The sequence below is a fragment of the Aulostomus chinensis genome, chromosome 14, assembly GCF_037954235.1.
Source record: "Aulostomus chinensis isolate RoL2024-O1b breed Wild chromosome 14, RoL_Achi_v1.0, whole genome shotgun sequence".
In the NCBI taxonomy this organism is placed as follows: Eukaryota; Metazoa; Chordata; class Actinopteri; order Syngnathiformes; family Aulostomidae; genus Aulostomus; species Aulostomus chinensis.
The window spans coordinates 14,830,273-14,855,001 of record NC_141333.1 but is presented as its reverse complement, the minus strand read 5'-3'; the positions used below and the strand labels follow the sequence as shown (position 1 = coordinate 14,855,001).

At 43.1% G+C, this 24,729-nt stretch overlaps 1 protein-coding gene across 2 annotated transcripts in view; it reads right to left on the bottom strand.

Moving 5' to 3' along the window:
• The window catches only part of agbl4 (AGBL carboxypeptidase 4), a 277,380-nt gene that overhangs the window by 6,872 nt on the left and 245,779 nt on the right, over window positions 1–24,729 (bottom strand). For both annotated transcript variants that reach the window (XM_086225487.1, XM_086225486.1), the window contains 2 exons: window positions 9,210–9,362; window positions 2,010–2,172 (listed from right to left, as the gene is read on the bottom strand). In XM_086225487.1, coding sequence (XP_086081613.1) covers window positions 2,010–2,172; window positions 9,210–9,362 — 316 coding nt within the window. The remainder of the gene's footprint in view (window positions 1–2,009; window positions 2,173–9,209; window positions 9,363–24,729) is intronic.

The window sequence follows — 24,729 nt, the reverse complement described above, 5'->3', positions numbered from 1 at the left end:
GAGGATTCTCAGCTTGACTAGATGATATAATGAGCTGTTATGTTCTGGGTGACGAGATGAGAGGAAAGGACAGAACAGAGGAGAACAGGAGGACATGAAAGGAGAGATCACAAAACAAATACACACGCACACTTTCATACAGTAACGAAACTCTCAACTGTGAGAGAGGTTAAGATCACAGTTTTGGAGAAGGAGAGGTGGGAAAGATGAAAGGGTAAGGCTGGTGTGTTTGGAAGGTGGGAGAAGTTAGGGGCGCAGGTTATTTATTTGACATGTATTAGTTTGGAGGACTGTGAGTGTGTGTGCTTGTGTGTCAGGTAGTAGGTGTGTGTGCGTGCGTGTGTGTGTGTGTGTGTGTGTGTGTGTGTGTGCTTGCGGGGTGGGGGGGGGGGGGGTTTGAGATGCTAAAGGTCTCTGTTGATGATTTGCACACTCCATCGAGCTGACTGCTGGGGCGTAAAAAGCGACATGGTTGGTTCCTCCAACCTGCCTGACCCCAATCTCCACTCTACACCAGGTCCCTGTGCTACCAGCCCACCCTGTGGAGCCCCTCCCCCTTCTCATAACAGAACTCACATACACGCACTCATGAAAAAAAAAAAAAAATCAAGTCGTCCCACCTGGGCTGACTTTTCTCCTGATTTGACCTTCAGAAGAAATGCCCCTCCCCCTCGTCTCTCCTCTCTTATTTTGCCGCCAGCACAAAACACCAGGTGGAATGTGTTATGTGCTGTTTGTTTAGCATAATGGCCTGACACCTGTCTCCTCAATGTAGGGCTACTTTATTTGGTTGTAGTTCATAGTGGTGTGTATGCACGTAACTGCTGTTTCATTTGGGACACATGACTATGATGCAAAAGCCCTTGGTTTCTATGACGACCATTAGACGAGAGTAGAGCAGAGGGTGTTTAGGATGTCTCTGCATCAATACACGCACGTTTGAATGATTTATCTTTGGCTTCACAATGAACAGTGTCAGGCAACTTCTTTAAAAGGCCTAATTTCTGTCACGTTTTAAAAACATGACCAGAAAGATTTCCAGTGATCCATGTAGACTTGTATGTCACTAAGTGGGTGCAATTGTGAATACCCCCCCACCGCTCTGTGGCGTGGCAAGAGTGCTAGCTGTAGGCACTAGAGGGCACTAGGGCTACATCTACAGCTTCAGTCCTCCACCCGCATCATATATGTAGGCACCACATACTTTTCTTCATATGCAGGGTTCTTATCACTCTCTAAATCTCTTCTACTCATCACTCTATCAGTAAGATCAGACCGCCATTGGCCAGCTCTCAGGAGTTCTCCAGCCCTGAGAAGGTCAGCTGAAGGAAAACGTCCTCCCATCTGGTTCCATTAAGGCACCTGTGACCTTTGGGTCCCGCGAATGTATGCTCATTTGCTTTGGAGGTTTGTGGGAAGATTGTAATTGACAGAAATCTTGTTTGCTCCATTGTTCTATTGTTTATGGCAATCAAAGCCTCAACTGCGCACGCACACACACACACACACACACACACACACACACACACACACACACACACACACACAGCACTGCATATGCTAACACAAGCCCCTTTCTCCTCTCCTTTGTGAATGAAATCAATAGATGCAGCTATCACATCCCTATTCCGTCACCGCACATCTGTCGCAACAAGAGGCAACAAAAGAGCAACATGGTTTTTCTAGTGAGTACACATATCGGACAAACACACATGTACACACTCACACACACTTTCAAGCAAGACCAAATATTAAAATAATGACTGGTGATTATAAGATCAATTGGCTTGATTTCACAGATTTTCACTGCAGGAACTACGGGTGGATCTGGCTTTATGTATGAGAGGAGAAATTACAAGACACAAAAGAAAATTATTGCAGCTCTCTACTCTCTGAACCGTAACCCCCCACCTGAACACCCGCAGCCACATAAACACACACACACACACACACACACACACACACACACACACACACACACACACACACACAGATTTGTTGAAGGATACATGTCTCTTCAGTGTAGGCCACGGGAGCAGTGCTGCCAGCTGTCATGTAGCTGTAGAAGGACACCTCTAGAGTGTAGCAGTAGGACGTATCGTCAAGGAGACCACCAAGGAAACGTCTACCAGTGCCGGCCTTCACCACATCACGGTTAAAGGACGTGTTGGACTAAGAAAAAAAAAAACAACCAAAACACAAACACACACACAGAGACATTATTAGCCACCACTGTAACACTTTTAGGGCTGCAGCTATCAATTCTTTAAGTAATTGAGTAATTCTTCATTATCCTGGTGATAAATCGAGTAACCCTATAGGAAGTATTACACATTCTGCAATTTTTTTGATTATGTTACTTTTGTTTTATATAAGAGCAATTGTACTATACAAAAGAGAAAATAAGACAAGTCTCTTAAATGGACAAGTATGAAACGCTAATGTACTAATGTAACTTTACTTTGACTGCACTTCTACTTTTACTGTTTTTCCTGTACTTTCTCCTGAAGTACAAACAGGGTCCTACAGAGGATAGGTTCACCAACATGCCACATTTTACTCCTCTTGTGAGTTAGCAATAAGATCTTTCGTGGGTCTAAGGTTCCCTTCTAGACACGACCCCCTCTGCCTTTCTGTCAAACTAATGACAGCAGACTGTGAGCAGCAGGATGTTACACTCTGCAGCGTTTCCCACACAGAGACTTTATTTGTGTGGACTCTCAGGTATAGTTTGTGACCAATTTTTTAATCAGTCTGAGAGGACGACGGCATCTGCGACTGATTAGCGATCAGTCTGCCCTCCTCTCCTGACAGTTTCTGACAGAGAGACACAGACTCTCCTGTTTAATGTAAAGGCCTCCTTATTGAGCTGTTTAATCTTATAAGTACACCTGCTTGGTGTCGATGACATTCACCATCACGGTAGTTTCCACTGTTTTAATAAATTCCATCATTCACAACAAAGCTCCTCCACATGCAGCTTTCTGCTGTGAAAACTGAATCGTGGGAGGATTTATTTATGGAAAACAAAAATAAATTTTGGGGTGACTTTTTAAAATAACCTGCTGATGAAGAAAGTCAACAGATCAGACACAGACAGGGTGAGAGAAATGCACTGACCTGTGTGTGTGTGTGTGTGTGTGTGTGTGTGTGTGTGTGTGTGTGTGTGTGTGTGCGCTGCATGTGTGTGGTGTATGTTGGATACATTATTGGGAGCCAGTCACCAAGGGAGGCTTCCTCACATACCAGCTCCCAGGCTGTCCCTTATGTGGAGTCCTCGTGGGAGAGTGAGGTTGCTCCAGCTGAGGTGGATCCACAAGTCGGATCTCAGCCTGAGAGCAAAGTTTCTGTAGCTAAGGTGGATCTAGATGTCGGGTCCAAGCCAGAGAGCAAGATTGTTCCATGTGTCAGTGCCCCATTATTTAGTGAGGTGTCCCCGCGGACCAGCTCTAAGTCACCATCTGAGGTGTCCCCCTTTGCCAAGTCCCAGTTGCCAGCAGAGGCTGCCGTAAGTGGCTCAAACCCGCACACCACCTCTGAAAATGAGCAAGAGGAGCTGGCCAGCCTTCTGATAGGTTCTCTGCTGGTACAGCTGGTTGAGCACATCCCTGCCAAAAGCAGAAGGTCCCTGAAGATGGGTGACATTGTTGATATCACCTACCATTTGTCCAGCAAGGTGCCGGTGGAGGTCAGTGACTCCATTAAGGCCTTCTAAAGTGTCCAGAGCATGGAGGAGACCCTCAAGGCCATTACCAAGGACCTCTTGAAGGACTTCAAAATGCCACAGAACCTATTTGAGGCTGCAAAAGCATCTGATAATCCATCATTTGTTGACGCAGTGTTTAAACACTTAAAGAAACACCTCAGCAAACCTCCAAAAGCTCGATCAAAAAGACTCACGTCCTTTGATTTGATGTGGAAGGCCTGGGCTATTACTCTGATCATTTGGACAAAATGAAGACTATCTTAAAAACAGCACCGACAGAAAGACTGATTTAAAAAGAGCAAAACCAGCAAATAGCATCTCAGTTTCCAGCAACACCAATAATGTTCCCAGTGGACTTTACAATTTGATCTACTACATTGTAGTGGGCCCTGTGGATGAGCGGGCAACTGAGACAAGGACCGAGTCATTGACAAGGACTTAGGAGGTCCAGCTGAAACCAGTCACAGCCAGAGACCACCAGAATGATGACGACTCAAGATATCGCATAATGCTCACATGATGATAGGGTTGGGAATTGATATGATTTTTATGATTCCGATTACATTTTTGATTCTGCTTAAGGATTCGGTTCTTTATTGATTCCCTTATCGATACTCATTTGGTTGGTTCGTTACCTCCAGTATGTACAGCAGAAGACATGCTAATGTTGCCGCTGCTGATGGGATGAGATTCACTCTGGAGCAGATCGACATGTGACATTCATTCAAAGTTATCGCATGCTGTGTGTGCAAATGTTTCTGCATATTGGTGGTATTTCATCCCTTTGATGAAATATTCCACACGTAAGCATAAACTGACCAATGTGTCCAAATCAAAATTTTCCAAAATAAATTGAAATTCAACCAATAAAAAAAATTAAAGGTTTGTTTTTTCCAGAACACATTCTACAAAATGTATCGCTGTTGTGCTTTTGTAATGTGGTTCAACGGTCACTGTACTAAAAAATAAAACAAAAACAGCTCTTCTTCTGACTGACAGACAGACGATTGTTCCGAAGAGCAGTGATAATGCGTCTGTTCCTGTCTGTAGAACCAGAAAGCAACTCTTGTGTTGGGATTATCTGCGAAGACTTGCATGTAATAGTGTTTTTATATGGTAATCAAATCTATGAAAGACAAGTGGCAAGATCTGGTGTGTGTGATGCAATCAAAACATGGACCCAAATGTTTTTAAGTGATCATACAGGGCAGTAATTTCCAAACTTTTTTTTTTTATGTCCTGCAACCTCTTAAACCTTCCACACCCTGTTGTGCATTCCCTGCACCTCCTAGCACCATCAGTGGCAAGGCTGGCATCAATAACATAGACATGGTACCGAGAGCCCGGAGCACATGGTTTTGAGAGTCGGGATACTCGGTTGATGTACTGAGCCCACTGCTGCTCCCACTGAAGTAGGATGACATCATTTCAACCATTTAACCACACACGGACAACTCAGGAAAAATATTGAGCGCAACTGAGTTTGCCTCTGCAGAAGACCCACCTGCAGCCCTACTCTGCCTCTCTTGAAGAAAAAAACAACAACAACAATCAGAGAAAGAGATGGAGCAGTTCTTCATAGACTGCCACTGACTTATTGTTGGTGTAGGATTTTAAGAAGGTACCACAGATTTTATGGTGTACCCCAGGATTGAACTGTGCATACCTCAGTTTCAGAATCATACTTCTACAGCAATAGATTATAATACTTCAGTGTCGAAGAACTAAGGACAGTTACTAGCTTCTTTCTACTGATTGTTTTTCAGTCCACAACGTAACTACTTTGGAGTAATATCACAGTAAGAGAGCGGCATTATTTGGCGTTAAAATAGAATGTTTCTGCTGCCTCCAAGTGGCCAAAAATCCATTTTCGCTAGATATACATGCAATACATTCAGCGCTTGCATAAAGTTGAACTGGTTCATTTATGTATAAAAATAAATGGAATTATTTTTTCTTACCCTGCCTGTAATAAGATAAGACAACCTTTCAGGTTTCAGGCATTGTTTCAGTATCATGTCTCAATATGTCATTGATTAGGTGTAGACGGAGAAAAAAGAAAGTGTGTCCACGTTGATTGTTTGTACTGTAGGGTCTCAGTTAACCCTGAATTAACCACTTAGCTAATATAATCATCTTCTGCCAATCTTAACTAACACAGAAACCATTCATATATCCTGTGTATGTGCTTGTCTAGTGGTGCAGCACTTCAACCAGATTTCCTTGTTGATAAATGAAGAAACAAAACAGCTTGATCAGCTGACTTTTATCATCAGGTCAAGTAATTTGTTTAATTCTCTCTAGGAGCCAAGGCAAATTATGAAGGGCAGCTTATTTCATCTTTTTTTTTTTTTTTTTTTTACTGAATCCCTTCATACAAAGTCATTACAAGACTTGCTGCAAATGACTCCAGCAGGCAAATAATTAAAAAAAAAAATCCCATCCATTTTGAGTGTGTCAGCTATACTATACAAATACGACGCTGTCACGGGGAGAATGTAGAAAAAGTTTCCATTTACTGTCACTCCACTCTGCTGCAGTGAGAGTTGGCTTGCTGAAATGCAGACTTGGCGGCCACCAGCGGGAGTTCGCCCTGATTGTGTTGTGCTGCTGCTGCACTGGGCTTTAGGTAGTGCTGAATGGGCAGAGGGACACAGGCACAGTAAAGGAGATGACCCCTGGGCCAGCTGTCCCACAAGCAATATAGGGACTATACGTACTTGCTTGTCAAATTATTAGGAACACCTCCCTAAAACTGATGCAGCCATGCAAAAAGAAAATCCTCTACAGAGTTCAGCGTTGCATCAGAAAGATTTTGATGTTTTAATGGTCAAGCTGGATGCTAAAACTGCGGTGTTATTTTGTCAACCTGACTTCAAAGAAATAGGATTGACGATGTGTAAGTCAGCAACACTGCACGGACAGTGACATTTACATCCGTCTGTCGTGTCTGTAGGTACATCCAAGTTGGCCCCGAGCATCAATGGGTTATAAAGGTTACTCTTTGTGATGTGTTTAAGTGTCCCTTCTAGGAAATGTCACCATCACAGAGTCAGTGAAAGTGACACATGAACACATTCTGATGGATAATGTACCTCTATGAAAAGGAGCTTCGAGGAGGTCCGGAATACATGTCGCCTCCCATGTGCACCTCTATATCTCTCCTCCAATCATTTCCTCTCCCTATGGTTTGCTCCTGCTTGCCTCCCACCCTTTAAACAAATCCTCCCTGTCTAAATACACCCAACTTCAGCAATCAGAGTCCAGGCATCAGCAACTCAGCACCTGCATTGATCCCTCAGAGTATCCTGGTCTATTTTTAGTCCAATGCTTTGTCATGATCTCCACAGGCAGTCAAATGTTTCTCAACACCCTCCAGTTTTTGTTTTAATTTCAAACATTTAATGTCTCTTTTTCTTATTTTGACATTTAATCGAGGTCTTTCTTGCCCCTCCTTCGTGAGTCCTACTTCTATCTGTGTGAAGAGAATCTTTTGAAGATTTGCACAAAAAAGAAAATAAAAGAAACATAAATTAGGAGAGTTTCCATCAAGTGGCTGGCGCAGATAAACAAGACTAGTTTTGTTGGAAGATGGCGGTATAGGCACATACCCTAACATGGATGTAATACACTGTAGAAAATAAGAAGTTATAAACCAGAAATAAAACAAGTCGTCACTCTGGCAACTTATACATTCTTGTACATATTATTTTCATGGATGAGAGCAGTCCACACGTATCCGTTGTCGTTGTAAATGTGTAAAATGTGTTTTAATCTCCCAATTACTCCATCTATCCATCCGTCCTATCTGTTAAGGATCGCAATTAGGGGCTCAGTATCTTGATCAAAGATACTTTAATACGGTCACTGGGGGAAGTGAGGATCAAACCAACAACCCTGCGGTTGCTAGATGGCCACTCTACCTCCAAGCCATGCCGCCCCCTCCCGATTACTGACTAACTCTTTTCCACATAAGTCAAAAGAAACCTCATGAGGGCATAGAAACTTTTTTAGGAATAAAAAGATTAATTTATTTCTTCAAATTTTGGCAATTCTATTGATCTTTTCTGATGCAATTCTTCAAAATGTGCATAAAAACGTGGTGATGGAAACTCAGCTGTAGTTGCTGACTTGGACACAGTCACACTTTCACTCATGATCTCACGTTAAATACACAGAGAATCTTTCATTTTTAGTTTATTTCATATCATATTTTGTTGTGAACGCTGCTGCGGTTTTGGCACATTGAAATGTCCACATTTCAACCATTTTGACACTTTCAAGACTTCCAATCTTCTAATGGATGTTTTAATATTTTAACTTTTCTGAATGCTTTTATAGTTTTATCATCTCCTCAAATATTCTTTCTCTTGTATGGCAAAGGTTAGAATATTTGGACCTCATCCATGAAAAGTTCTTATGCACAAGTTTGCTCTTATAGACTTCAGGATTTTTTTACCCCTCCATTTAGTCGTACAGAAAGGAAGCATGGCCTGTCACAACTCTTTGCTCCTGACATCTATTGCGTACCTTCTGTAAAATTAAAGTTTTGGCAAACCTTGATAATTGCAAGTTATATCAGGAGAAAGAATTTATACAACCGTAATCAGGCTCTGCTTGTTGTCTCCAAGAGAAAACTGAGGACTTAAAAAAACATCCTTTAGAGAGTAAGCAAATTTGTGCTTAAAAACTCTCATGAATGAGCCCCCCTTGTGTGTGTCTGATCACCTATACTCTCAAATAATCTCCTGTGTGTGTACAAGTGCTTATATTTGTTTTTATTCTATGTGTTTGTGTTATATATGTCTTATTACCACATACAGAATGCAAGTCCCCTACTGAAGTCTGCAGGCTGACTGAGGAAATATTACTCCAGCTTCAGTTCTGCGTAGCTCAAGTGGAAGAGTAGCCATCTGACAATCAGTGGTTTACTGGTTTGTACCCCATTTTCTCCTGAAACCATGTTAATGTCACTGGGTGAATGAGGCAACATTGTAAAAAGGCTTTAAGTTAAGACTAACGTTTTATAAATGCAGCCAATCTACCATTCAACCTACACTTGTTATCATCATCCCTCCAGCAGACTCAGACAGATTCTCCCCTTGCATGACTGGTCTGCTTAATTTTGCCTCCAGTGCGTAAGAGTAGTCTGTCCTCTCTCAAGGTTGTTGACTTCTATCAGTCTGGCAAACCAGGTGGTTTGAAGTAAATCAACAGCCTTCGTCATATTCATCCACTCCTGCTTGGCAGGTCTGCAGCTATGAGACACTACTGCTCTAAGAGTGCTGCACTTGCCTATGAAGTGCCTCACTGAACAATCGCTCGGCGGTAGCTTCTGAGCTTGGACTATTTTTGAAGTTGCGCTGCCCATGGACTGGAGTTTGTGACATTTTGCTCTTCTCTGGTGTGTGTGTGTGTGTGTGTGTGTGTGTGTGTGTGTGTGTGTGTGTGTGTGTGTGCGCGCGCACACCCGCGTGCAAGTGTGTCTGTTTCTTTGACTTACAAAGGAGAAGTCTGGTGCATTGTGGCACAGCAGTCTGGGGAAAACAGCCTGTCTCTGGACTCGCTCCTCATCTTCAAACACATTGCCGTACATGAAGCCATTCAGCATGGTGGAGTGGGCATGAACATCAATGTAGAACTCCAAACTAACACTCTGATGGAGAGGAGGGAGGCACAGAAACACAAAAACGAGAAAAAAGACAAAAAAAACAGCAGGTTAGTAATGTTTTTCAGCACAGTCCACAGCAGAGTTTCTCCAGCAGGAGTAAAAGTTGGCCTTCAAGGCTCTGGGGAGAAGCATTTGCTCATGAGCTGACTACAAAACTTCCAGCGCTGCAGACTGAGGATACGCTCACTAGCTGAAAGGAGCCAACCATCCACGCATAACTTCAATCAGACTGTCCTTCTGAAGGGCACGTCTACCCAACATAGATGGGCTGGTGAGCTGGGAGAAATGCAGTGTATAGACACACAAAGGCTCTCATGTGGATTTATCACATACCTCAAATTTAATGATGATTAAAATCATCCATAAATTGAGATATTTTAATTAGAGCCACAAATGTTTACCTGCTGGTCACGCTAGAAGATAAGTAAGGTCATTAAGATTCAGTCCGTGTGACCTTCAAGATTTTAGAGTTCTTTAAAAGATCAGTTGGACCAAAGTAGTGGAACGAACAAGGGACCCAGACCTGCGCTATTAAAAGGAGAGATGATGAAGGAACTTTCCATAACACATTTTGTACATTTATGTGTCACTGATCTACATTAAATTACAAAACTCAGATCAGATATCTAGTATTGCTTTCACTTCAGATAAAAAAAAGTCTGCTGTTTTTCATTCTTGAGGTAATTTATTTTAAATAATTAAAAAACACTGTTTTTCAGAACCAACCTGAAAAACAGAGCAGAATTTAAGTTTTTATTAGAAAAATTATCTCATTAATTCAGAAAACAGCTCAGATTTTTTTAAATTAGAAAAATTATCTCATAAATTCAGAAAAAGTTAGCTTACAATATGTCTTTCCTCACTCAAAAAATTATCTCAAAAATTAATTTGACAACCTTGTTTAATTGAATTACGAGATGATTATTTCATTAATTCAACAAAATAGAGAATTTTTTGAAGGAAAACTAACGTTGTTGAGTCATAGGAACAGGAAAAAATGTCAGAAAACAAAAACAATATCGAGTGAAGCTCAAAATCCTTTGATAAGTTCTAAATCCTGTTAGAAGCTGGCATGGTATATATTTACTATCATACATTTCTGTGTGTGTCTGTGCTTGTAACCATACAGCACTGTTGGAGAGTTATTTATCAGGTTTCAGCAGCAACAACCGATGAAAGCTTTTTGTGGGATATTTTTATCTGACACTGTTTTCCTGAATTAGCAAGAACACCCCCCTCACCCAAAAAAAAACCCACCTATGTTCTTCTGAATCAATGAGACAGTTAAATCATTAATTTGGAAACACGGAGAATGTACAGTATACATCCACTCCTTCCTCAACTTTATCAACGAGCAGAAGCACTGAGTCCAGAATCACCAATATCCCTCCCATGCTCCTGATACTGGAGTAAAGACTCTCCCAACACAAACTCCTTGACCCAAATAAACCTTTACAGTGACTAATACAAAACAAACGGATCCACAGAGCTCTCATTACTCAATGAGATGAATAAAAAAGGTTTTTCAGTCTCAGATACATGCTCACACTGCCTAATGAACACCTCAGACAAGTACTTCCACTTCACCTGGCTCTGCCCACCAACTCATTACCTCTAGGAACAAGTCACTGACAGAATATCCCTCATTATGAGTGGTAGCATCCCATCTCTCCCTCTCGCTCCGTCTCTCTCTCTGTCTCTCTGTTTGCTGGATGACCTCTCAGTTATGAACCGCCCATCCAACACTACACACACGTACACGCCCTTGTCATGCCCAAGAACACTGTCTTGTTAAACTGGAAAACAAGTAATACAGTAAATACCACAAAGTGATTAAAGGTTTCATTCATTGTCCTCCTTTTCATTTTTCTACTTCCAACTCCATCTGTCCATCCCTTGTCCCTTTACGATTTTTTACCACTTTGTTTTTCTGTCTTTGTAAAATCAAGTCAGTCACTCATGGTAGGGAGGGTGAGAAGATGAGAGTGAAATGGTGGAAACACAGGGAATTGACTTTACTTTAGTCTGTTTAGTTGAGGGGAGTACACTGTTCATGGACGCTACTCTCTCATAAAAGACAGAAGACAGACAAGCTGCTGTACCTCGAAGCAAATGGACTTTAGTGAGGCAGCTTTAGAATTGATGCAAACACAAACAACAACAAAAAATAATTGTCTGAAAAATATTATTCTCGTCTTTTTCCTTTACTATGTTCTCCAAAAGGATTACTGAGTTTGTGTAGGTGCATGTTAAGCATAATTTTGTACAAGTGCAGAACAGTAGAGCTAATATATACCGTGGGATTGAGACACAGATATGGGCTGGGTTTCCTTATATTCACCTGTTAACCTCCTTAGACAGTACTGTACATCCAGTAATTTCTTTAAAAAAAACTATTACAGTCTTCCATTTCTCCTGTAAATATTACAAGCTAAAGTCGTATGTTTCTTTCAGTATTTTATTAAATTATTGAGGTTGTTATATGACTTTTCTGTCAATAGACTGAAATAGAACAACAACAGTGCTGCAACACCTTTTCTTGTTTTGGGGATTAACCAAGGCCCCATTTGATTTCAAGCAATAGTTGAGTCACAGTTAAAGCCATACTTAAAGCAAAATCCAGATTATTTTGCTTTTCTAACAAATACTGACACCACTTTAGGCCCACCACCTGCAGGAGGAATTGGAAGGGTCCGGTGCAGTGTGGATCAGGCAGCAGACCAAGGCGGGGATCTTGGTGGTCTGATCCCCGACTATGGAAGCTGCCTTTTGGGACATGGACTGTCACGTCTCTGGCGGTGAAGGAGTCGGAGTTGGTGGAAGAGCTGCGGTTCGAGAACCCGAGTCCTTGAGAGGGGCTGCACTCTCCTTTGCTGGAGTTGCTCTGGGTGAGAAGCAGAGGGGCGGGGAGGCTTTCTGATAGCCCCCAGACTCTCTGCCTCTACATTGGGGTTCACCCCAGGGGATGAAAAAGTTGCTTCCCTACACCTTCAGGTCAGGGAACGGGTCCTGTCTGTTGTCTGCGATTATGCGCCAACCAGCAGTTCAGAGTACTGACCCTTTTTGGAGTCCCCAGGAAGGGTGCTGGATGGCGCCCCACCTGGGAACTCCATTGTCCTTCATGTGGGCAATGAAAGTGCGACCTGGACAGGCGTGACTGGGAGGAACAGCAGGCCCGACTCAAGCCCGAGTCGTGCTCAGTTATTGGACTTCTGTGCGAGTCGCAGTTTTCCATAATTAACACCATGTTCGAACATAAGGATGTCCATCGGTGCACATGGCAACAGGACATCCCAGGTCATAGGTCTATGATTGATTTTATAGTTGTATCATTTGATCTGCAGCTGTATGTTCTGGACACTTGGGTGAGGAGAGGAGTGAAGCTGTCAGCTGACCACCATCTGGTGGTGAGTCGGGTCAGCTGGCGGGGGAAGACGGCACGCAGACCTGGTAGGCCAAAACGAGTAGTGAGGGTCTGCTGGGAATGCCTTGCGGAAGAACCTGTCAAGATGATCTTCAATTCCCACCTCCAGCCTCGACCGCATCCTGGGGACAGCGGGGGACATTGCTGCCGAGGCAGCTGTTGTGAGCTGCGACCACAAGGCTACTGGTGCAAGTTGCGGCGGTAATCCCTGAACCCGCTGGAGGACACCACAGGTGATGGGAGCTGTAAGGCTGAAGAAGGAGGCCTACAGGGTGTGGTTGGTCTGTGGGTCTCCAGAGGCAGCCCTGGGTGTGCAGCCATGAAGCAAAAACTCAGGCATGGGAGGAGTTTGCTGAGGCCATGGAGGATGACTATCGATCGGCTTCGAAAAGTTTCCAGCAAACTGTCTGTCGCCTCACAGGGGGAAGGCAGCAACTGCTGACGTCAACTGGGGAGATAGTCGACGGTGGAAGGAGTACTTTGAGGAACTCCTCAATCCCACCAACATGTATTCCATGGAGGAAATAGAAGCGGGTGAAGACTTGGGGAGGCGTCGTCCAATCTCTAGGGCAGAAGTTGCTGAGGCAGTGAAACAACTCCACGGTGGCAGAGCTCAGTGGGGGTGGATGAGATCCGCCCTGGGTATCTCAGGGCTCTTGATGTTGTAGGGTTGTTGTGGCTGACACGTCTCTGCGACATTGCGTAGACATAGGGGGCAGTGCCTTTGGAGTGGCAGACTGGGGTGGTCGTCCCCATATTTAAGAAGGGGATCAGATGGTCCGTTCTAACTATCGGGGGAATCCCATTCCTCAGCCACCCTGGAAAGGTCTATGCCAGGGTACTGGAGAGGAGGGTCAGGTCGATAGTCAAACCTCAGATCGAGGAGGAGCAATGTGGTTTTCGTCCTGGCCGTGGAACCATGGATCAGCTCTTCACCCTGGGGTGAAGGAGGAGGCAGGGAGTTTGCCCAACCAGTCCAAATGTGATTTGTGGATTTGGAGAAGGCTTATTGCCATGTTCCAAGGGGCATCCTATGGGGGGTACTTCAGGAATATGGGGAAACGAGTTTCCTCCGCAGGGTGGCTGGGCTCTCCCTTAGAGATAGGGTGAGAAGCTCAGACATTCGGGAGGGACTCAGAGTAGAGCCACTGCTTCTCCATGTCAAGAGGAATCAGTTGAGGATGCCTCATGGACACCACTTCCCTTGGTAGGTTTTCAAGGCATGTTCAACCAGGAAGAGGCCATGGGGCCAACTCTGGGACACGCTGGAGGGATTATATTTCTCGGCTGGCCTGGGAATACTTTGGGATTACCTAGGAAGAGCTGATGGAAGTGGCTGGGGAGAGATTGGTCTGGGTTTCCTTGCTGAGGCTGCTGCTACCGTCAGCGACCTGGACCCGGATAAACGGAAGATGACGACGATGACATCAAATACTCACAAATATGTGCCATAAACTCACATTTCCCCCCTCATTTATCATTTCTTTCTGGATACGTAAATGAACATTTTAGCTGTTGGTTTGTTGCTGTAGCAGTTGTTAGCTGTCATTATCCATTAACTTCAAGTGAAATACGCATGGCTGGCTGTTTCTGCATTCTAGAGTCACGAAGAAAGCACAACACACCTATTTGTGAGTGCGTGAAATGTAAGAAAACCTTTTGGGAGAATAAGGATTTTATGCAGGATAGGGAAAACAAAGTTTGATTGTTCAGGGATTGTCCTATGACTTTGCCATTTATGCTAACTTGGTTCAGTTCTTCAAGAAAACTGGCATATTCATTTAATCTCACCCCAAAAACATAAACCAGACTCCTTTGAGGATGTTAACAACAGCAAATATGACCTCACTTGTCAGAAATATTCTCACTTCAGCGATCTTAAAGTGGTTCTGACAGAGGCAGGCATACAAGGCCAAATACAACCCCACACACAGGACACACAAACACACAGACACCCTTTGACCCAGGATACTGGAGGGGCAGCATCTCTTCTCTCTGTCGACCTTATCCTTCCATTCTCTTTCTCATGGTTTTATCCTTCCTTCTTTTCTCTCTACCTGCCTCCCTCCTTCACTCCCTTTGCTTATTATGCATTCAGCACCACACCATGTTCTCTGAAAATGAAAAGAATGAGAGGATGGATGGAAGGAGGGAAAGATAGCCGGAGAAGAAGGGGATAGAGGGAAAGAAAGCAGGGAGAACAGAAAACAGACAAAATACGAAGAGAGAAAACAATGCTTCTGGTTCTGTGTGTGTGTGTGTGTGTGTGTATGTGAGTGTGTGTGTGAGAGAGAGAGGAGATAGAGGGGCAGGGGAGAGCAAGCAGAAAAACATACTGAGACGGGAGGGAAGATAGAGAGAAAGAGAGGAAATAAGTACATAAAGACAAACAGAAAAAGAGAAAAAGACAGACAGAGAGAGACATAGAGCTGTGTGTAGAGAGAGGTATGGAGAGATTGACGAGAGAGAGAAAGAGAAAGAGAGAGAGAGAGAGAGAGAGAGACAGAGAGAGCAAGCGAGCGAGCGTAGGTCTTGGGCGGCCCGGCTGATGCAGTATGCCTGTGTTTGAAATTCTGCTCACAGCCAAAGCAATTTCCTGGCGGTGGCTGTGCTGTCAGCTGCTTGGCTGGCTGGCGGTGAAATATGGTGGCTGGGAGTCGGCCACTAGCAGCCCCCGACAACCTGATGGATGGAGCCCCAGAGGAGAGGAACAGCAGCAGGAGAAGTTGGGGGTGTGGGGGTGGGACGGGGGGCGATGGGTGGGAGAAACAATAGAGAAACAAAACGCAAAAAAAGAGCAAGAGGGAATGAAAGTAAATGCAGAGGCAGAGTAATATATAGAGAAAAAGAGATAAAGGGGAGGGGGAGAATACACAGAAAGAGAGGCGGATCCTGATCCATTAGGTTTCAGAAGGAGGAGGATGGAGAGAGTTTCAGCCAACAAGCCCTGGTCTAGACAAGGGAAACCAGCCTAATAATCACAAGGGTCTCCCCCCTCTGAAGGAGGTGAAGGATGGAAGGATGGAAAGAGGAGGAGGAAGAATAAAGGGGGAAATAGTGAAGGTGAGATGGCAGAGGGTAAACATGCAGGTGATCAAAGGTAGCAGGTGGAGTGTGTCAGGGTTTAAGCAAGTAATACACATTTACATGGAATCCTTATAAATAAGTGGGTTAGTGACTTTAGCCATCGCATCCAAATCTAAACAACATACCTGCAAGTTCCTTTCAAGTTTTCTTTAATTATGAATTCATTCATTGGTGCTTATATGACACACAGAGAGGTACATTCCACTGATGTATCGACAGTATTTGTATTCATTTACAGTATTATATTCATATACTGTACCAGTATAGCCCCCTCCTCTATAATAGTAAGGTTTAACATATGATTTTAGACGCAGGCTGCAGGCATTTGCTGACATTAAGCCAGAAGGATATATGAGTTCAATCTGATGTTGGCCCATGTTTGATGCGGTTTATGTCAGTGTTCTATTAAACCAAACAGATTTTTTTTCATGCTTACATCACCTGATTACTAGGCTACGTCACATAAATGTCATCTTGGCTCTGTTGTTGGGTGACACTTGAAAATCTTTTTCTCAAATACCACCTGCCACTGCCTGTCATATATAAATAAATAGATAAATAAAAAATGAGACTATAGGATTGGACTGAGGTGATCATAAAAAGAGTTTATATTGCACAAAAGTGAGGTTAAGGTTAAGGTTTGTCATGCCATCCTAATCAGAAATTGGGGAATTGAGATGGAATGTTGATGTTTCTCCTAACTAACTCTTAATGCATTAGATATTAATTAAAGTGACAATTCAACACAAAAGAAATACGCCAAAAAATGTGTTTTGCTTTTGAGGTTTTCACAAAATAGATGCTTTGAGATAACAAAGACGTTTTTTTCCCTCCTGTGGCCCCAGAATGCAGAAAGCGCCAGCCACATCAGCACCAAAGTGGAAGTGTTAATTTTTCTTTAGTTTGCTGATTACTGAACATACAGCGACATGAAGAAGACATTAATTAAATCAGACCATGTGCTTAGGAGTTTGTAAAAGGATGATTCTGGACAGTGCTGTTTGTAGTCGCTGGTCCAGCGGCACGATTAGCTTCAAGCTAAATATATGTGGCTGGTTCTTTCTGCATTCTGGAGTTACAAAAAAAGTGATTCAAGAGGGGAAAAACATCGTTGTCACTTTGCCAACAGGCACTTTTTCTAAGTACTTGAAAGACAAAGATTTTTCCAATCATGTGTCACTTTAACTTTAACTATTAACACTTTGTTTGTATTCAAGAAGTACAACCAACTCAGAAAGATCTCATTAGGGTACTGTCACGTTGACAGAAAGTCTACCTAAACTCTCTCAACACTGGATGCATAGTTTGTTTTTGGAAAACTATAATTCTACTGTAACATTTAAAAAAGAAGAGGGTTTATAGTCCTTCCTGAATGATACTGACATGTGTGTTTCCTCTGTTTGGTGTGTGATTTTCTAACTTGTTTAAAGTGGTCGGATACAGTATCATAAAAGGTGTTCCAGTCGATTGATGAGTGAAAACAGATCCAAGCCACTTCTTGCAAGCATGCATAGAAAGAACCTGCATCTTAACTGGTTTTGTGTGAAAATACATGAAAAATTCAGTTCATTTCAGTTCCAGCTCATTTTGTTCTTATTCAAACAGATGATTTCTCCTTCACAGCATCATGTGAAGGACAGTAGAGATGTAAGTAACAACCATGGAGCCCCAACAATGTCATGTCCAAGCTTACAACAATACTCAGTTAATGCCCTGTCAATCAAACTGAGACGATTCTGAAGGCCCCCCTACTGTGATTGATGCTTCAATTAACAACCCGCTCTGACCTCCAGAATTGTTCATTTGAAATTGTAATTAAGCAATTAGGGGCAATTAAGACACAGAGACTGCTGAATGAAAGTCAAAACACAATTTGAGAGAGTGTGTGAGAGAGAAAGAAACAGAGAGAGACAGACAGACAGAGAGAGAGAGAGAGACAGACACAGAGAGAGAGAGAGAGAGACAGAGAGAGAGAGAGAGAGCGCTGTCCAAATTAAACCTCTCAGAGAGAAACAAAAGCCCCATCTCACTGCAGAAACTCCAGGGAACTCTCAACTTGTGGTGAACTTGCAGCGGCTGCAAACAGTTTAGTGTAAAACCTAGAAGGTCAAACGAATGAATTTTGTCAGACAAGTACTTATCTGCTGCATATTAATTAGAGTGGGGTGTGGGGGTGCGGTGAGGGCTGTAAATGCCTGGCTTATCATTACACGGAGAGGAAAAAGAGCTGATTGAAGCAGGATTACAAGCTCCTGAATAAAGCTCTTGGCATCAGCGGCATACCTTTTGAGGAGAAGAGAAACTTCTGCTTGTTCAGGAGAAGAACGTTAATCTTACTCCCCATGTGATGCATTTTATAAAACATTAAACTATTGCCCACATTACCTGTAGAAGGATTGACTTGCACAAATCAACAGGGCTTTTAAAACGAGCAGCAACGGAGCAGACTGGATCAGTTCCTTTCCAAAAGTCTGGTTAAATCTCAGCAGTGAAAATAAGTTTGAACAAGATCTTTGTCTCCTCAGGTGAACGCACTTAGTTGAGAATTTTTGAAACCACAAGAGCATCACACATTCAGTTAAACTTTCCCACAGAAAAAGATGGAGGAAAAAGGCTTTTGTATCACTTTTAGACAGGTGTAAAACTCTACCCAAGACTTGATTAGAGAAACCAATTCAGGGGAATGGGGCACATGGTCAGTGACCCTCTAATGATGTCACAGTGACAGAACATGGCAGATGGCATGACCTGCTTCATGGACGAGAGTAAATGACACAAAACTCTCGCGCCGTCTGTCTCCTTCCCTCTGATACGCCCCCCTTCCCTCCCTCCCTCCCTTCATCTTCATCTCGGTCTGTGCCGTGCTGTCAAATTGATGGCGGTATTTGTCTGTTTATGAACACAGAGGTGACTTGTAATCAGGCTGAACGGGCACAGGCAGCCCTCTGCTTCAGGCCTGTTAGCGCCACATAAGCTTCCACATCTGTTGGGAGGGCCTGCCAGGAGAACAGGAGATGGAGAAGAGAGGGAAAGTCAGAGGCGAAACACAGAAAAGGTAGAGCAAGGAGGGAGGTAGTGACAAAAAATCCTTTTAAATAACAGGAGAAAAAAAGGATCAAGGCAGAAGTTTGCGAACAAAAGTGAGGAACAAATGCAAAAAACTCAAAACAAAACAAAACAAAAAAACCCCCAAAAGAACTCATGTGTCTTCCAGTGAAAAGCAGACAATTTAGCTTCAAACGGAGGGAGACTAAGGAGAGTAATGATGGAGGGATTGAAACGACGCAGGGATGATAGGGGAAAAATTGGTCGTAAATCTCAGAAATGGATCAGAAATGGTTAGCTGACACCAGAGGACATTTTAACACAAATAGAGATGGGAGAAACAGACACATAAACAAATAAAAAACAGACCCGCATGGATATGTGACTTCATAACACAAATCTGACTGTTGAACACAGAAAAGAGCGAAAAGGAGAAAGACAAAGTGAGATTATTGTAGGACAACAGGAGTCGCAGAAGGATTTCAGGGTGCTAAATTCATCTAGGCAGTGTGACAGGACCTCATATATTGCTCCAAATAGAAAATTAATTTTCTAATATTAAAAAGGTCAAAAAGAAGCCAAGGCAACAATGACCTCTTTGTCATCCTTAACAAATTATCCAAAATGGCAGTGTCAAATTGGTGGGGATATGTCGGCTAGTGATGAATGCTTCTGGTAATCAGCCAATCAAAAAGAATTCTTCTTCTGCATTTGATAAATGAGCTGGAAAAGCAACGCTTTGGGAGGAAGATGGGTCCATTTGTTTCTCTGGCCCCATTTTTTGCGTTGCGCCCCCCCCCCCCCCCCTTTCCATTTCTCTCTTTTCAAAACAAACAACAGAGTAGCTTGGGAACAGATTATAGCTCCTTGCATCACTGACTCTTTCAGCCATTTCTGCTGCTGACCAACGTTCAGCTGCAGATGGTAAATGATGGCATTTTATGAAACAGCTTGAGCGTTCAGATGAATGATGAGGACAAAAGTAACTGAGAGATTTATAGCCAGTTTAAATAAATACTAATGGTTTTTATCCACACAATAGTTGCACGAGATTGCACTTCTATTGTATGCACCACTTCACATTGTTTTTATAATACGAGCTGGACAATGAAATTAAAAAAAAAACAACAACAAAACTTGAAGTGATTTTAGTTGCATTAGCTTATGATAAATTGGCCTACCATACATTCACATCAGGAGAAACTAGGATGTAGCTTTAGGAATCCAAAAAAGACAAAACAGGGTGGAGAAAGGGTGGCACGGTGGTGCAGTGGTTAGCATGGTCGCCTCACAGCAGGAAGGTTCCGGGTTTGAGTCCTGACTCCATCACAGGATCTTTCTGTGTGGAGTCTGCATGTTCTCCCTGTTCCTGTGTGGGTTCTCTCTGGTACTCCAGCTTCCTCCCACAGTCCAAAGACATCAAGAGGGGACGAGGCTGATTGATACTCTAAATTGACTGTAGGTGTGACTGTGAGTGTGAATGGTTGTCTGTCTCTATGTGTTGGTCCTGATGGACTCTAGACCTGTCCAGGGTGAACCCCGCCTCTCATCCAAAGGCAACCGCCACCCTTAACATGGAGCTAACAACAGCTAGCACTGTTGCCTCACAGCAATAAGGTCCCGGGTATGAGCCTCTGCTTTCCCTGTTCCTTTCTGAACAGATTTTGCATGAATTTTTTGCGGGTGCTCTGGTTCTTCCCACCATCAAAAGACATTTATCTTAGGTTAATTACTCCAGTCAGTGTTCCTGAGCAAGTAGAAGCAGGAGATCTGGAGTTGGTCTCAGAGCGCACTGCATACAGACGCTCACTGCTGCATAGAGGATGGGTTGAGTGCAGAGGACAAATTTCACTGTACAATGTACATGCGACAGTAAAGACTTCTAAAGACAGTAGAATGGTGGCATTTACTGAAATAAATTTATCATATGATATGAATAGATATATGTGAAAAAAGCTATGACCAGGTGATTTTACATAACAAAGTAGTCAAAGCGGCTCCTGTCTTCATCACTAATATGTGCTGGTACATTTTCGAGGGAGATGCTGGTCAGAGAGAGCTGCAAGGGTTCAAAGCATCCTTGTGAAGCTGGGAATTCCAAACTGCCTGGAAATAAAATTCCAGGAAGGCATAGTTAAAGTGGCATCAGCGCTAATCTCCCTGACCTGTACAGAGAATTCCAGCCCAAGATTCAATTTTTCAGCCCTCTGCACACTCACCAAAATCAAAAATATTTAGATATGATAGGGTCATCATCAAATATGATTGACTACCAAGGAAGGATGGAGACTTAAACTGGCTGATCAACATCATCAGGAACAAAGTGGTGATGTTTGTCAGAGTGGAGGAGTGTGGTTGAATTACTAGATAGCTGTATAACAGACATACAGAACAGGACAGTTGCAGTATGTCAAAGGCAAATAAAAACCTCAAAGAGGCAGCAAGGAAGTCAGCTATAGCCTTAACTTTACCCTAGAGAGTAGGACAGCTCCACTGGAACTACCTCAATGGAAGAACTAGACATCAATATGTTTTTCTGTGAGTTGCAGCTAAATGAGCAGCAGAAGAAAGAGAGCAACGAGGAAGAAAAGGAAGCTCCTACATGGGGTGTGTCATTGATCTGGAATGATGGAAAGCAGCGATTGTCAGGTTACAGCTTGAGCTTGAAACAAGATCGGTAGAGGCAGGAGTCCACCCCACCAGATAAATCCCTAGATGGATGCTGGGTAATGACAATCCTAAGACAGCCAAAGACGGTTGAGAATGACAGAGCTAAAATCCTACAGGAAGAGATTCAATGAACACATACTGTATATACGATGCTGTAAAGTTCATGTGAGGGTTTTAGGTGAGAGTTAACACCTCTCTAGTTCTTGGTAATTAATATAATCAGAGCACCGAAACACAAGGACATTCTTAGAGCACCAGACAAAACCGAAAAGCAGCCTTTATGATGTTATCTAAATCTGGGTGTTTGTGTTTTGGGGATGACACCCGAACAAGCAAGATGTAGTGAATGGAGGAAGAAAATTACTGCACTTCTCAGGAAAAGTATATTACAATATAGTGTCATCTTAAATATACTAAATATTTACAGCCAGCTGGCCACAGAGCCATACTGGGGATGGCCACTTGAAGCACAAGTTGTAATGGGAGGTACCTAAAGTATTAGTCACATGCAGTAGTTTGTGGCACTTCAGTACAGTAGAAGTTCTCTCAATAGCTCACTCTTGATTCTGCCACAAAAACAAACAAAAATAATTGTGACACTGGGAACATTGGGACACTTATTCAGTCCTGTAACCAAACAGCAGCATGCTCACCCTGACAGATGATACATCCTGGCTAGCAGCTTTAATCAACATGCCTTAGGACAGAGCATCCGAAGATCATCCAATATTTGAAGTTTTCTAGTGGTAGTAAAATACACAAAACATTGTTTGTTCCAAGATCAAGGATGCAACATATTTCTCTCACACTTAGGCCACTCAAATCATGCTCAGTGCTCCTCATCCCAGCATAATTCCCCTCAGGAGGAAAACAAAGTCAAACAAAGACTATTAAAACTCTGCCTGAGGGAACTCTTGCTTAGCTTTAGGATTGCCTAGCACACACTCCATCCCCTCACAACGACACCAAAAATCTGTGGATAAAACCACTGTGTTGACCTACAGCATTTAAATTTTGGTTGTTCAGTGGGAATCCATGTTTTTGAGGACTTTTCCCAGTCTGCCAACACCATAGTGATTACTGAAGGAATGGTAATGACCTGACTTCCTGAGGGAGCAGGCTCAGGAAACACAAGGTGGCGGCGTGGGAGCTGCTGCTCCTTCCATGTTCAAGTGTGCAGTGTCATAGTGTGGTGCACCTCAGCTCTGCAGCAGAAAGGAGAACTTTAGAGTGTCATCAACACTGCACTGAAAAATCGTTCACCGCCCTCTGCCCTCCCTAGAAGACATGTCCTCCTCCTGCTGCCTCAGCAGAGACAAAAACAGTCTTGACACTGCAAAAGTTTTGCCAAGCATATTTGTCTAATCAAAAAAAATTAATTGCACCTATTAGCTGACACATTTGCAGATTTTTGTGTGTGCAGCGCAGCAGCTGACTGACCTGTTGTCCTTTGGCTCTTTGTATGAAATTACCATATTCTATTAGTGGAGTCACGCATAGTGTTGATCTCCCAATTGGCTTCTTTTATTTATCAGTATGTGTGGTTTTGTTGTGAAAGCTAAATGTCTCTCTATGTCAATTTAACCTTTACTAAGCCATTTCCAAGTTTTAAGGGATAATTTTTATGTATTGTATGAACATTACCTGAAAATCACCTCCCTAAATCTCCTAGTTTTCACCAAACTGCCATAAAACAACTGCTGATCTCCTAATGGAGTCCTCCAGCAGAGCCCTTCAACCTTGGTAGCCTCATTAGACTCTTTGCCCACTGCGTGAGTTGAGCATGAATGGAGGGCAGCGGCACAGGGCCTCATGGCTGCAGAATTTGGCATTGAAACTGGCATCAGGGAGCCCCAGACATGAGTAGCATGTCAGATGGGATTAACTGGCTGAGTCGAGACACAGACAGAAAAGAAGAGCTTGTCCAAGCCTCTAAATTAACGATGCAAGACTGAAGGCAATCATTAGGGGGAAGACTGGCACAAGACATAGTGAGATGTTTATCATCAAAAAAGGAGAAATGGCAACATATGCTTCAATACTATGTTGACTGCAGGCTGTTGATATGAGAAATTTTATGAGATCTGAAGAGTTAAAATTAAAAGCAACATCCGAGATATCTGACTTTTTATATTTCTATTTTCCTGCACCAGTCTTTCCATGATCCAAACACTTCTCCATATAATGCTGTGTCGTACTGGTGTGTATTTTAGCAAGTTTATACTCACTGGTCATTGTTCCATAGATGATGGGTTAAGTGCACTGACCTGTTATGTGTAAAAGTACACATACTACCAGATGAACCATATATTTGTGCATGTAGTAAAGTGCATGTGTGTGTTTGCCCAATATGAATGCAAGCATGTGTGTGTGAATGACGAGAATGAGTGGATCGCACTGCCGTGACAGAGTCTATCGATCAGGGTGTCAGGGCCGGGGGAAAAGGTTAATCTGCCTGATGCCAGCCCCGCGCCTCACCCCATCTCTGGCCCGCCCTGCATCCCGCCCCAGCCCGCTCCCTCTCTTATCAGGATTAGAGGAGTGCACAAAAGGGCAGCGTATTCCCAGGACACATACTGACCTTCAGTAATCCCAGCAACCTGCTGGTCTGGTTATAATTAACATCAGGAACAAAGAGAGAAATCCCTGGCCTGTGTAGTGTTCCTTTGACTGAAAGACTAGAACTGGAAGCAGCGAAAGTTACAGTAGAGTCAGAGACTAAAAGCACAGAGGCTCGCTTTAGTAAAATGTTTTGAATGGCCAGGAGAGCCTTGCTGACATTCTGGAGGTGCTGACTAGCCTATCCTGCTCCCAGGAGCTCAAAACCCTTAACACAGATTGGAGGAACATGCTGAACCAAGCAGGGAGAAAGAAAACTACTTTGAACCAGAAGACTTGACTGTGTGCTTGTGGTGAATGAATGTTGTGCACAAAATAGAGGTGTGTACCTGTGTGTGTGTGTGTGTGTGTGTGTGTGTGTGTGTGTGTGTGTGTGTGTGTACTTTTACATCTATCTTTCTGGGGAGCAATTTCAGTTTGCAGACTTTAGAAAGAGTGGACTTTTTGTCTGGTACTCAAGACTTTATAATTAGGTTTAAATTCAGTTAAAGGAAAGAACTGATGGTA